This window comes from Lissotriton helveticus, chromosome 5_1, assembly GCF_964261635.1.
Source record: "Lissotriton helveticus chromosome 5_1, aLisHel1.1, whole genome shotgun sequence".
NCBI lineage: Eukaryota > Metazoa > Chordata > Amphibia > Caudata > Salamandridae > Lissotriton > Lissotriton helveticus.
In genome coordinates this window covers 1,802,068,874-1,802,082,815 of record NC_136065.1, presented here as the reverse complement: position 1 = coordinate 1,802,082,815, position 13,942 = coordinate 1,802,068,874, and the positions used below count along the sequence as shown (strand labels likewise).

Here is a 13,942-nt window from a genome sequence, read left to right as displayed (position 1 = left end):
TTGAAATGAAATGCTGGTGCTGGGAGAATTGATCTGTGAATCACATTTACCCTAATCAATTACAAGACATTATATTTAATTAACAATGGCTGTAAGGGATCTCAGTTACTGAAATGTTGCTATCTTGAAAACTTCGTGATCAGTATTATTTAAACTTTGTATTTATTGTTGCTGTGCATAATTTAAATAAGATATGACTTGAGTCTTCTGCAATGCAAGCTGTATGATATAGATCTCCATAACTGAGAATTTGCAAACAACCAGAAATGGAAAATGAAGGTTGGTGTAATCCATATCCATAAAAACGAATCTAACGGACATCACACTTTGAGGCAACCAAGCCCCCCAAATGTACCCCTTCCCTTGGTTTGAGACCTGAGAAAGGGCAAAGGAGAGTTCTCCCTTTGAGCACTCCTATACATCTACCAGCTGAACCCTTCCCATGGAGTTGCCCAACCTTAAATGGAGATCCCTCAAGCAGGTATCCAATTCTTGAAAATTTGCAGTCCAACCTTAAATGGAGGTCTCCCACCTTAAATGGAGGTCTCACAAGTATTCATCCAATACTTGAAGAAGTGCAGCAAACGCATCTCCCTATAACAAGCCTTTAACCAATGAAGAGTGTCCTACCAGAAAAGTGGCCAATATGCAAGTACGTATAAGGATGAGGTCCTCAAGTGTAGAACTCATATTCAAACAGCATATCTTTTCCCTGAGGGCACACCCATCCAACTATTAAGAAGGTTCTTCTCGTGGAGCAGCTAACATGATGGATAGCTTCAAAAAGGTTCAATACTCTAAGAAGGATGAAGAAATACCCTCCTTCTCTTCAAACTCTTTTGTCGGCCTGAGCAATTATTCCAAGGCAGACCTGAACCAACAGGGACTTCACCCAAGCATTGCTCCATAGGAAAATCATATGATGTGTGTCAAACAGATCTCACCTTCCTGCCGCCTGTGTCCAGGTACCCCTTCAACTTCTGGATGTAGGCAGACGGAGGGTTCTTCACCTGGAACCGGTCCTGCAAGGCAAAGGGAGATTTAGGCGTGAGAGGATGGTGCTACTATCACTGTCAGAAGGCTCTGGCTACATGTCTTCGAACAAACTTATCTTTGAGTGTCTGTGTGGAGGAGTGCGTGACACAGCAATAGAAAGTACCGTTTACATGAGTACGTGTGTGCCGAGGGGAGTACGTGTGTGCCGAGGGGAGTACACGTTTCGACTTGTGATGTGCCTGCCCATTAATCAGTGTGCAGGGTTGCATATAAGTGTGCGTTAAATGAGTGTATGAGCATACATTTAAAGCTATGACTACGTGTTTCAAGGATGTGATACTATTACTTTGCAAATGTTACTATGTGGAATGCTGAATCGTAAGTACATCGGGAGTGTTTACATCGCAGGCAGTTTTCTAAGTATTTCACTTTGCAAGTCTTTACCTGGCAGATAAGTCCTTTACTGCATAGGTGAGTTATTTTTCTATTGTTTAAAGTCATCTGTTTAGCGTGATATATGTGTGTATGCATTTGTGTGTGTATGCATGAATATATATAAATATATACATATACTTATATTAAATTAATCACTTACATTAATGATGTGTAAGTAAATTAATTGTAACTTCCAACTTTTACAATGAGTTTAAAGGCACATGTGTGTGTGTATGTATGTATATATCTATGTATATATATATATATATATATATATATATATATATATATATATATATATATATATATATGTTTAAGCAAAGCCAAGGAGCATTTGAGAAGGCACTCGACGCTCTCCCCGCTGTGGACAAGCCCTGCTGTCAGTCGCTATTCATGGCATTAAATGATTTCTTGCATGGTCCGACGCGTTTCAGGGCTGGCACGCCCCTTCCTCATGGACAGGCACAGGGGAAAAATGATAAGACGCCTCACCTTTACTTCACCACTTTTATTTGATTAAGTAACGCCCTATGGGCGTGGCATCTTTTTGACATCCAGCAGCTTGCTGGTATTTGTAGTCCCGGTGAGGCGAATAAGTATACCTTGAGTAGGTTCAGTTTCCCCTAGTGTAGTTTTCCTTGATTAAATCCTTTAGTAGGCAAATGTCCATGTAAGCGACCTTCATCTCCCAGGAGAAAGCGTGCATCCCAGAATGGAACAGTTCCCTTCCGAAAGCCTTCTCGCACTCAGACACGCAGCATGCAGTTTGTCTGAAACGAGAATGGTGCTCTCCTCCACGGCCAAGGCGCCGTGTGAAAAATGTTTAAGCAAAGCCAAGGAGCATTTGAGAAGGCACTCGACGCTCTCCCCGCTGTGGACAAGCCCTGCTGTCAGTCGCTATTCATGGCATTAAATGATTTCTTGCATGGTCCGACGCGTTTCAGGGCTGGCACGCCCCTTCCTCATGGACAGGCACAGGGGAAAAATGATAAGACGCCTCACCTTTACTTCACCACTTTTATTTGATTAAGTAACGCCCTATGGGCGTGGCATCTTTTTGACATCCAGCAGCTTGCTGGTATTTGTAGTCCCGGTGAGGCGAATAAGTATACCTTGAGTAGGTTCAGTTTCCCCTAGTGTAGTTTTCCTTGATTAAATCCTTTAGTAGGCAAATGTCCATGTAAGCGACCTTCATCTCCCAGGAGAAAGCGTGCATCCCAGAATGGAACAGTTCCCTTCCGAAAGCCTTCTCGCACTCAGACACGCAGCATGCAGTTTGTCTGAAACGAGAATGGTGCTCTCCTCCACGGCCAAGGCGCCGTGTGAAAAATGTTTAAGCAAAGCCAAGGAGCATTTGAGAAGGCACTCGACGCTCTCCCCGCTGTGGACAAGCCCTGCTGTCAGTCGCTATTCATGGCATTAAATGATTTCTTGCATGGTCCGACGCGTTTCAGGGCTGGCACGCCCCTTCCTCATGGACAGGCACAGGGGAAAAATGATAAGACACCTCACCTTTACTTCACCACTTTTATTTGATTAAGTAACGCCCTATGGGCGTGGCATCTTTTTGACATCCAGCAGCTTGCTGGTATTTGTAGTCCCGGTGAGGCGAATAAGTATACCTTGAGTAGGTTCAGTTTCCCCTAGTGTAGTTTTCCTTGATTAAATCCTTTAGTAGGCAAATGTCCATGTAAGCGACCTTCATCTCCCAGGAGAAAGCGTGCATCCCAGAATGGAACAGTTCCCTTCCGAAAGCCTTCTCGCACTCAGACACGCAGCATGCAGTTTGTCTGAAACGAGAATGGTGCTCTCCTCCACGGCCAAGGCGCCGTGTGAAAAATGTTTAAGCAAAGCCAAGGAGCATTTGAGAAGGCACTCGACGCTCTCCCCGCTGTGGACAAGCCCTGCTGTCAGTCGCTATTCATGGCATTAAATGATTTCTTGCATGGTCCGACGCGTTTCAGGGCTGGCACGCCCCTTCCTCATGGACAGGCACAGGGGAAAAATGATAAGACGCCTCACCTTTACTTCACCACTTTTATTTGATTAAGTAACGCCCTATGGGCGTGGCATCTTTTTGACATCCAGCAGCTTGCTGGTATTTGTAGTCCTTTAGTAGGCAAATGTCCATGTAAGCGACCTTCATCTCCCAGGAGAAAGCGTGCATCCCAGAATGGAACAGTTCCCTTCCGAAAGCCTTCTCGCACTCAGACACGCAGCATGCACGCTTTCTCCTGGGAGATGAAGGTCGCTTACATGGACATTTGCCTACTAAAGGATTTAATCAAGGAAAACTACACTAGGGGAAACTGAACCTACTCAAGGCATACTTATTCGCCTCACCGGGACTACAAATACCAGCAAGCTGCTGGATGTCAAAAAGATGCCACGCCCATAGGGCGTTACTTAATCAAATAAAAGTGGTGAAGTAAAGGTGAGGCGTCTTATCATTTTTCCCCTGTGCCTGTCCATGAGGAAGGGGCGTGCCAGCCCTGAAACGCGTCGGACCATGCAAGAAATCATTTAATGCCATGAATAGCGACTGACAGCAGGGCTTGTCCACAGCGGGGAGAGCGTCGAGTGCCTTCTCAAATGCTCCTTGGCTTTGCTTAAACATTTTTCACACGGCGCCTTGGCCGTGGAGGAGAGCACCATTCTCGTTTCAGACAAACTGCATGCTGCGTGTCTGAGTGCGAGAAGGCTTTCGGAAGGGAACTGTTCCATTCTGGGATGCACGCTTTCTCCTGGGAGATGAAGGTCGCTTACATGGACATTTGCCTACTAAAGGATTTAATCAAGGAAAACTACACTAGGGGAAACTGAACCTACTCAAGGCATACTTATTCGCCTCACCGGGACTACAAATACCAGCAAGCTGCTGGATGTCAAAAAGATGCCACGCCCATAGGGCGTTACTTAATCAAATAAAAGTGGTGAAGTAAAGGTGAGGCGTCTTATCATTTTTCCCCTGTGCCTGTCCATGAGGAAGGGGCGTGCCAGCCCTGAAACGCGTCGGACCATGCAAGAAATCATTTAATGCCATGAATAGCGACTGACAGCAGGGCTTGTCCACAGCGGGGAGAGCGTCGAGTGCCTTCTCAAATGCTCCTTGGCTTTGCTTAAACATTTTTCACACGGCGCCTTGGCCGTGGAGGAGAGCACCATTCTCGTTTCAGACAAACTGCATGCTGCGTGTCTGAGTGCGAGAAGGCTTTCGGAAGGGAACTGTTCCATTCTGGGATGCACGCTTTCTCCTGGGAGATGAAGGTCGCTTACATGGACATTTGCCTACTAAAGGATTTAATCAAGGAAAACTACACTAGGGGAAACTGAACCTACTCAAGGCATACTTATTCGCCTCACCGGGACTACAAATACCAGCAAGCTGCTGGATGTCAAAAAGATGCCACGCCCATAGGGCGTTACTTAATCAAATAAAAGTGGTGAAGTAAAGGTGAGGCGTCTTATCATTTTTCCCCTGTGCCTGTCCATGAGGAAGGGGCGTGCCAGCCCTGAAACGCGTCGGACCATGCAAGAAATCATTTAATGCCATGAATAGCGACTGACAGCAGGGCTTGTCCACAGCGGGGAGAGCGTCGAGTGCCTTCTCAAATGCTCCTTGGCTTTGCTTAAACATTTTTCACACGGCGCCTTGGCCGTGGAGGAGAGCACCATTCTCGTTTCAGACAAACTGCATGCTGCGTGTCAGAGTGCGAGAAGGCTTTCGGAAGGGAACTGTTCCATTCTGGGATGCACGCTTTCTCCTGGGAGATGAAGGTCGCTTACATGGACATTTGCCTACTAAAGGATTTAATCAAGGAAAACTACACTAGGGGAAACTGAACCTACTCAAGGCATACTTATTCGCCTCACCGGGACTACAAATACCAGCAAGCTGCTGGATGTCAAAAAGATGCCACGCCCATAGGGCGTTACTTAATCAAATAAAAGTGGTGAAGTAAAGGTGAGGCGTCTTATCATTTTTCCCCTGTGCCTGTCCATGAGGAAGGGGCGTGCCAGCCCTGAAACGCGTCGGACCATGCAAGAAATCATTTAATGCCATGAATAGCGACTGACAGCAGGGCTTGTCCACAGCGGGGAGAGCGTCGAGTGCCTTCTCAAATGCTCCTTGGCTTTGCTTAAACATTTTTCACACGGCGCCTTGGCCGTGGAGGAGAGCACCATTCTCGTTTCAGACAAACTGCATGCTGCGTGTCTGAGTGCGAGAAGGCTTTCGGAAGGGAACTGTTCCATTCTGGGATGCACGCTTTCTCCTGGGAGATGAAGGTCGCTTACATGGACATTTGCCTACTAAAGGATTTAATCAAGGAAAACTACACTAGGGGAAACTGAACCTACTCAAGGCATACTTATTCGCCTCACCGGGACTACAAATACCAGCAAGCTGCTGGATGTCAAAAAGATGCCACGCCCATAGGGCGTTACTTAATCAAATAAAAGTGGTGAAGTAAAGGTGAGGCGTCTTATCATTTTTCCCCTGTGCCTGTCCATGAGGAAGGGGCGTGCCAGCCCTGAAACGCGTCGGACCATGCAAGAAATCATTTAATGCCATGAATAGCGACTGACAGCAGGGCTTGTCCACAGCGGGGAGAGCGTCGAGTGCCTTCTCAAATGCTCCTTGGCTTTGCTTAAACATTTTTCACACGGCGCCTTGGCCGTGGAGGAGAGCACCATTCTCGTTTCAGACAAACTGCATGCTGCGTGTCTGAGTGCGAGAAGGCTTTCGGAAGGGAACTGTTCCATTCTGGGATGCACGCTTTCTCCTGGGAGATGAAGGTCGCTTACATGGACATTTGCCTACTAAAGGATTTAATCAAGGAAAACTACACTAGGGGAAACTGAACCTACTCAAGGCATACTTATTCGCCTCACCGGGACTACAAATACCAGCAAGCTGCTGGATGTCAAAAAGATGCCACGCCCATAGGGCGTTACTTAATCAAATAAAAGTGGTGAAGTAAAGGTGAGGCGTCTTATCATTTTTCCCCTGTGCCTGTCCATGAGGAAGGGGCGTGCCAGCCCTGAAACGCGTCGGACCATGCAAGAAATCATTTAATGCCATGAATAGCGACTGACAGCAGGGCTTGTCCACAGCGGGGAGAGCGTCGAGTGCCTTCTCAAATGCTCCTTGGCTTTGCTTAAACATTTTTCACACGGCGCCTTGGCCGTGGAGGAGAGCACCATTCTCGTTTCAGACAAACTGCATGCTGCGTGTCTGAGTGCGAGAAGGCTTTCGGAAGGGAACTGTTCCATTCTGGGATGCACGCTTTCTCCTGGGAGATGAAGGTCGCTTACATGGACATTTGCCTACTAAAGGATTTAATCAAGGAAAACTACACTAGGGGAAACTGAACCTACTCAAGGCATACTTATTCGCCTCACCGGGACTACAAATACCAGCAAGCTGCTGGATGTCAAAAAGATGCCACGCCCATAGGGCGTTACTTAATCAAATAAAAGTGGTGAAGTAAAGGTGAGGCGTCTTATCATTTTTCCCCTGTGCCTGTCCATGAGGAAGGGGCGTGCCAGCCCTGAAACGCGTCGGACCATGCAAGAAATCATTTAATGCCATGAATAGCGACTGACAGCAGGGCTTGTCCACAGCGGGGAGAGCGTCGAGTGCCTTCTCAAATGCTCCTTGGCTTTGCTTAAACATTTTTCACACGGCGCCTTGGCCGTGGAGGAGAGCACCATTCTCGTTTCAGACAAACTGCATGCTGCGTGTCTGAGTGCGAGAAGGCTTTCGGAAGGGAACTGTTCCATTCTGGGATGCACGCTTTCTCCTGGGAGATGAAGGTCGCTTACATGGACATTTGCCTACTAAAGGATTTAATCAAGGAAAACTACACTAGGGGAAACTGAACCTACTCAAGGCATACTTATTCGCCTCACCGGGACTACAAATACCAGCAAGCTGCTGGATGTCAAAAAGATGCCACGCCCATAGGGCGTTACTTAATCAAATAAAAGTGGTGAAGTAAAGGTGAGGCGTCTTATCATTTTTCCCCTGTGCCTGTCCATGAGGAAGGGGCGTGCCAGCCCTGAAACGCGTCGGACCATGCAAGAAATCATTTAATGCCATGAATAGCGACTGACAGCAGGGCTTGTCCACAGCGGGGAGAGCGTCGAGTGCCTTCTCAAATGCTCCTTGGCTTTGCTTAAACATTTTTCACACGGCGCCTTGGCCGTGGAGGAGAGCACCATTCTCGTTTCAGACAAACTGCATGCTGCGTGTCTGAGTGCGAGAAGGCTTTCGGAAGGGAACTGTTCCATTCTGGGATGCACGCTTTCTCCTGGGAGATGAAGGTCGCTTACATGGACATTTGCCTACTAAAGGATTTAATCAAGGAAAACTACACTAGGGGAAACTGAACCTACTCAAGGCATACTTATTCGCCTCACCGGGACTACAAATACCAGCAAGCTGCTGGATGTCAAAAAGATGCCACGCCCATAGGGCGTTACTTAATCAAATAAAAGTGGTGAAGTAAAGGTGAGGCGTCTTATCATTTTTCCCCTGTGCCTGTCCATGAGGAAGGGGCGTGCCAGCCCTGAAACGCGTCGGACCATGCAAGAAATCATTTAATGCCATGAATAGCGACTGACAGCAGGGCTTGTCCACAGCGGGGAGAGCGTCGAGTGCCTTCTCAAATGCTCCTTGGCTTTGCTTAAACATATATATATATATATATATATATACACATATACCCCCACATATGAGTGGTGTCATAGCGGCACACTCTATATCCATGACACGTGCTAAGCATACCATGGCACTATGATGTTCTGATAATCGCCCACTTTGTCTCCAATGTTAGTAATCACTCCCTGGATCAATCACGTAGGAAGATAATTTTCTGATACGCTTAAAGTAAGTTTGTTGGGTATGTACGGTCAGAGAGACATGGTTATAGGCAGGGTTGGACTGGGACAGAAAATAGGCCTGTGCACCAAAATAAAAGTAGCCCTCATTATTGAATTAGATAGATAAAAGAGAGGTCCATGTTTGCAAAGTATGGCAGTTTTTAACTTATAAAGCCACGCTGTATAAGTGCTTTGCAAGGTATGGAAGACTGCATGAATTGGAGCTTGCTGCAGACAGTGCTTGTTTTAATATATGTGGAATCAACCGAAAAACAGTATGAATGGCCCAGCTGACCATAAAACAGCCACAAATCGGTCCACACACTGACCTATCCTATCAGCCTGTTGGATTCCGCCTGATTGCCCAATAGTCCAGTCAGACCCTGGTTATTGACAACATGTTACATTAGGGGTACAATAACATTTATTTAAAATGTCGTGTGGTAAATGTAGGACCCTTATTGTTTGTATTCAAATGAAAGTCACCAAATAGCTTCTTGATTCGTTTTTATAGTCATGGTGACATTTAGGAAGTATTTCTATTAAGGCAGAAATTGAATCCACATCACCACTCGATTGCCACATATTTGTGTTTTCAGTGTTGTTGATGGCACTAGGGGATAGATTTATCAAGGGACTGCATTGCCCTTGCATCACGCAGGGCATCCAAGGGTATTGCAATCCCTAAGTAAGATTTACCAGGCAAGGCAAGGCCACATTCTTAGATTCACCAACATTGGTAAAGCTGGGAATGTGTCAAAATGCTCCGCCTTCCCAGGGGAGGCGCAACGAGGAGAAATATATGTATTCTTGTTTCCTCTAAGTGTGCTGCACCCTGCAGCACACGGATAAAGAGTAAATGCCTCTGAGGAATGTTTTTGTGCAGGAAGGTGCCCCTTCCTGTACAATAACAATCCTGCCTACAGCCCAGGCACCCTTGCCCCATGGTGCAATGGTGCCTGCGTTGGTACATTCCAACACATTGTGCACCAGTGCAAGGAGTGGACAGGAATGCACCATATGAAGTTAAATATGGTGCATTCCTGCCCTCCCCCTTTCATGCAGCGCAGCAATGTGTCCTGCTGCGTTGCATGAAAATGTGAGAAATCTGCCCCAAAAAATGATCATTTTTAAAGTAGTCACATGACCACATGGATTCCTCTTTACAGATTTTGGAGAGGTATGTAGTCTTTTCCCCCTCTGACAACTCTTGTTCGGGCAATGTTAAGTGCTATAAAAATGCAGTTTTACTCTTGGCTGTGGGCCAATAATACCTCAAAATTAACAGTGATTTGTGTTAAACCGTACTTAATTGTTGCAAACAACTTTTTAAAATCAAAATACACACTATTTTCTTCTAGCTTTTTTCCAGAAATGTTGCTAGATTCTAAACATGTGCAACTGGCTAGGCTGCGGTAAGGGGAATCTGGGCCTTTTATATAGGGGAGCTGTTTCGCGCCAGTGGACAGTATAGCCTCCATATTCTGCCAAACTGTTATTGTATTTTACCATGGATGACATATCCTCTCATAGTTCTCGCTGTCTTCAGTATCTTCCTCTTTCCATTCATCAGAGATTTTGCACCAGTTTTTTCATTTTCTGTTAATATTCTGTACAGTTGTGAAACACCGTGCTATTTATATTGATTTATTATTCACAAGTGTTCCTTGTCGTTGAATGCCTCAGTTCTTGAAGACTTGACGGATAAGCGGTACAAAGGCTTCTGAATGTCCCAACCCTGTTGCGGTTGAGTTTCCAATAGTATCACTTCATGAAACAATTCTTTCACTGCCGTCATATTTGAGGTATCTTTGGGTATAACAATCATTGGCAAATCCCATAGGTCTGGCCTTAACACTGTGCAATGATCCAAGTGTTTTTTTTATTTTAATTGCAAGGATATGCCACTAAATAAAAAGAAAAAAAGAAAACACCCTAGCCATCTAAACATGACTACTGTGGCCTTTTTACTAGTGAGTTTTTAAAATAACAAGTACTGCAGTCTTTTTTTTATTATTATTATTATTATTATTATTATTATTATTATCTGTGAAGAGGCAAGAATAAATCACCACAGAACCAAGCACTCAAATTGCAGTCAACAATGTTACATAAAACTTTATACCGTGAAAAGGAGATGGAAAATAAATCGTCTTCTAGCAGGGCACCCAGACTTCAGGCAAAATAAAGAGGTGGTATTTAAAGTTAATATAGCAAAGCACACTTGAAATGAGCTTTGTCACTAAAGAGAAAGAAACTATTTCAGGTGGATGTGAACAGTGTGCACATGCTTTGTACAGCCACTCACAGTCAAGAGACCCAATAGGCAAAGTGGACTGACCCATTGCTCCATGCTGTATGCAGTGGTGGGAGAAAGCAAAATGTGCATAACAATTTAACATCTAAATGGATAAAGCCCTCTGGCCAAAGGCGCCTCTATGTATGTATATCATGTATGAATGTATGGAACAATAATATTCCGGCTAAAGCTGTCTCGAAGTCCAGGCCTATACATTCTATTATTGCATTTAGCTTCCGACCACTTCCTGGTGGTCCAGCCCTGCTGGAAGTGGTTGCAGCCTTCTGTTACCACCGATGGTAGTAACTTTACGTACAAGAATCTAAAAGTACGGACCTTTAGGTCAAGGCCCTGGACTAGCCATTTATTGTTGCTTTTTAATAAACTTTGTATTTTATTAGCCGGTCTCTTTCTGGGAAGGACCCCAATGCCTGCAGAATATGACATCAAAAACGCAATATGTGGCGTACACATACAAATTCCCTTGAGTATGTCATTCGATGAGCATCAGCTCAAGGTGGGCACTTGCCAAGGATAACAAGACCAACTTCTGAGCTGGCCTGTGCCGGGCGACTGCAGTCTAAATCGTTCACTGGGTATGGATGGGATGAGAGAGCAGCTCCCACTGCTGAGGGCCAATCCATAGGCACAGCCTGATCTCCTAGCTGTGAAGGAACACGCAGAGTGTGGACTTGCTGTGAATGACAGCAATCAGTGCTCACCTGGACAGGTATCAACTAAACAGGATTCACATGGTTATGGACTCCCTAAGCAGGGTCCATCTAGGTATGAGCGAATGTCCCTTAACAGGGTCCACCTGCATAAGATTGAACTCACCTCTGGTGGTCCAGCAGGGTGTGAAGGAATTCCCAGACTTGGAGCTGACTTGGATAAGGATAAAGTGTGAAAGTTAGATCTTACCTTGGAAAGACTAACCTCCCATAGGCAGGCGTTAGCTGGGTATGAATGGACTCCCTCAGTCTGAGTTCACCTTATATAAATGAACTATCACAGTCTAGACTCACTCGAGGCTGAATTCACGTCTCTAATCAGGACAAACCTGGTTATGAATGAACTCCCACACTCAGATTTGAAAAGGGTATAAATGAACTTCAACAATCAGACGTCATCTGATATGAATGAACTCGGCATGAATGAAGTCCACTAATCAAGGCTCACCCAGGTATGAATGAACCTCCCTGACCAGGGCCCACCTGGGTATGAATGCGCTTCCACAGTGGGAGCTTATCTGGTATGAATCAACTTCCCTAACCAGGTATGAATGAGCTGCTATGGACAGGGGTCTCCTGGATGTGAATGTCTGCCCCTGGCGTCATGGTTGAATCTTCTTACCTGATCACATATGAGTTCCCACTTCTTCTCGTTGTCATACTGCCTCAGGAGGGACATTTTATCTGGTGGGAGATTCATAGAGTTCTGCAAGAGACATAAAACAACATTTAAAAAATATTCCCGCCATTCATGTCGAATTCACACTCCACTTTGCCTTCTTATCTCATTCCATCTCATAATATTTATCCGGTTTACCTACACACATGCCACTTCTCTTTTGTCAGCATTCTCCCTCATGCCTTCCCCTTTCGTTCCATTCACTCTCGCACCTTCTCCTCTCACCTTTTCTCTCACAGCCTTCACATTGATTCCTTTCCTCTTGTCCCAAACCTCTCACCTCTTGACTCCCTTTCCCTGTGATCCCCTTATCTCTTCACACTTCAGTCCATCCTTTTTCTTGCCCTCTTGCCTGTTATCCCTCTTTTCTCCTGCACGCTTCACACTGCTTCCTCTTGCCCTGTGCATCTCATCCTGTTGTTCGTCTAGTTCCCATCCTCTTTCCTTCTTTTCTTCTTGTGCCATTCCCATTGATCCCCTTCTCCCTTTTCCTCCCGACGACCCCTTCTCTCTTGTATCCTTCTTTACCTTCTTTTCTCATACCCTCTTTCTCCTCTCACGTCTCATTCTTTTACCTTCTCCTTCTCTTACATCCCACCCTCTTCCCTTCTTTTCTTTCACCCTATTTCCAATGCCATCTTAAGGAAGTTGAAATGCAGGAACAACTATAAATTTATACATTTTCAGCAAATTCAAGATTTCTTGGAGCCACACAACATTGAATGTGTTGTAACCTGGTTGTTGCTATGCATCCTCTCCATAGTTCCTAGTTCCCTGCTGCTCAGCCAGTGTGAGTGTGACGTAATGGAATGCTGAGTGCCTGGGTGGTGTCAATGGATGTCAATTGATGAGAGTGGACTGAGCAGCAAGGATGCTGCTCCTTGTGGGGCATTTACCATCTTACTTTTAACCGGTAACCAAGACCTATCTTTGATAATGAATCTACATCTTATAATCTACACGACTGACTACCTGACTTCCTACTTATAAGAAGGTATCTTTGTTTACAACAGAATTATATGTTAAACTTTCTGAAAAAGGGGCATAAGCATAGAGTGCAAATCTCAAGAGGGACGGCATCCGCCAGCCAAATAGTTCCAATAGAAAGCCTAAACGAGCATTGGTAAAGTAATTTCTTTTTGTGCTTAGATTGCGCTTAGATCAGGATTTTTTGTCTTTCATCATCATTATTTTTAGTGCCTGATCAGTTTGTTCCTCCCCCTGTCAGAAAGACAAGGTAAACATGACCTGATATATATTTATTGGGCTGGTGTCATAACATTTCGCCTCATTGCACAACTGGGGTGCCACCTTTTACCCTCTTAAGAGGAAGGAAAGTACACATGGACCTATGTTCTGAATGGTTGCAGAACAAACATCGTATTGAGAGTGCAAGTAGTGAGTAAACATCTTATTTCTCAGGTGATGCAGAAACAGAATGCCTTGAATTTGAGGCTGGATGATGGCAAGAGTTAAAAAAAAATATGGATCTGGGAATCTGGAAATAAATGATTGGGTCCTTATTAAAAATCCAAAAAAGGTCTCTAAAAGTTTTTCGAAGTTTTCCTCTCCAGTTCAAGTGACAAATGTGAGCAATGGCTCAGCACTGCTCGGGAATAAAGGCTGGTGGAACAATAGGTCGTTTGTGTGTCTTTCAGACTCTTTTTCGTTCAAGAGATTGACAAAACTGGAGTTCAAACAATTTGATTGATCCAGTTGGTTGCAGGATCCAGATTCAGGTGTTGCAGTGTCTGTAAACAACGGCGGCTCTGGGGACATCACTTGTTCACAGTATGTCATTCTTCCTGCCACAAAGAAATGTGTTCAAAGGGTCATTGGTTCTCAGCAAAATGTTGATGTAGGTAGTCGCCTAAGGAAATTGCCTTCCAAGTTTGATGACTACGTTTTGAATTAGAT

General features: G+C 45.1%; 1 protein-coding gene across 1 annotated transcript in view; it reads right to left on the bottom strand.

Moving 5' to 3' along the window:
- Positions 1–13,942, bottom strand: part of FMNL1 (formin like 1) — a 382,798-nt gene that overhangs the window by 180,246 nt on the left and 188,610 nt on the right. The window contains exons 2-3 of the mRNA XM_078645122.1: positions 11,969–12,052; positions 945–1,022 (exon numbers count right to left, since the gene is read on the bottom strand). Of these exons, the coding sequence (XP_078501248.1) occupies positions 945–1,022; positions 11,969–12,052 (162 nt within the window). The remainder of the gene's footprint in view (positions 1–944; positions 1,023–11,968; positions 12,053–13,942) is intronic.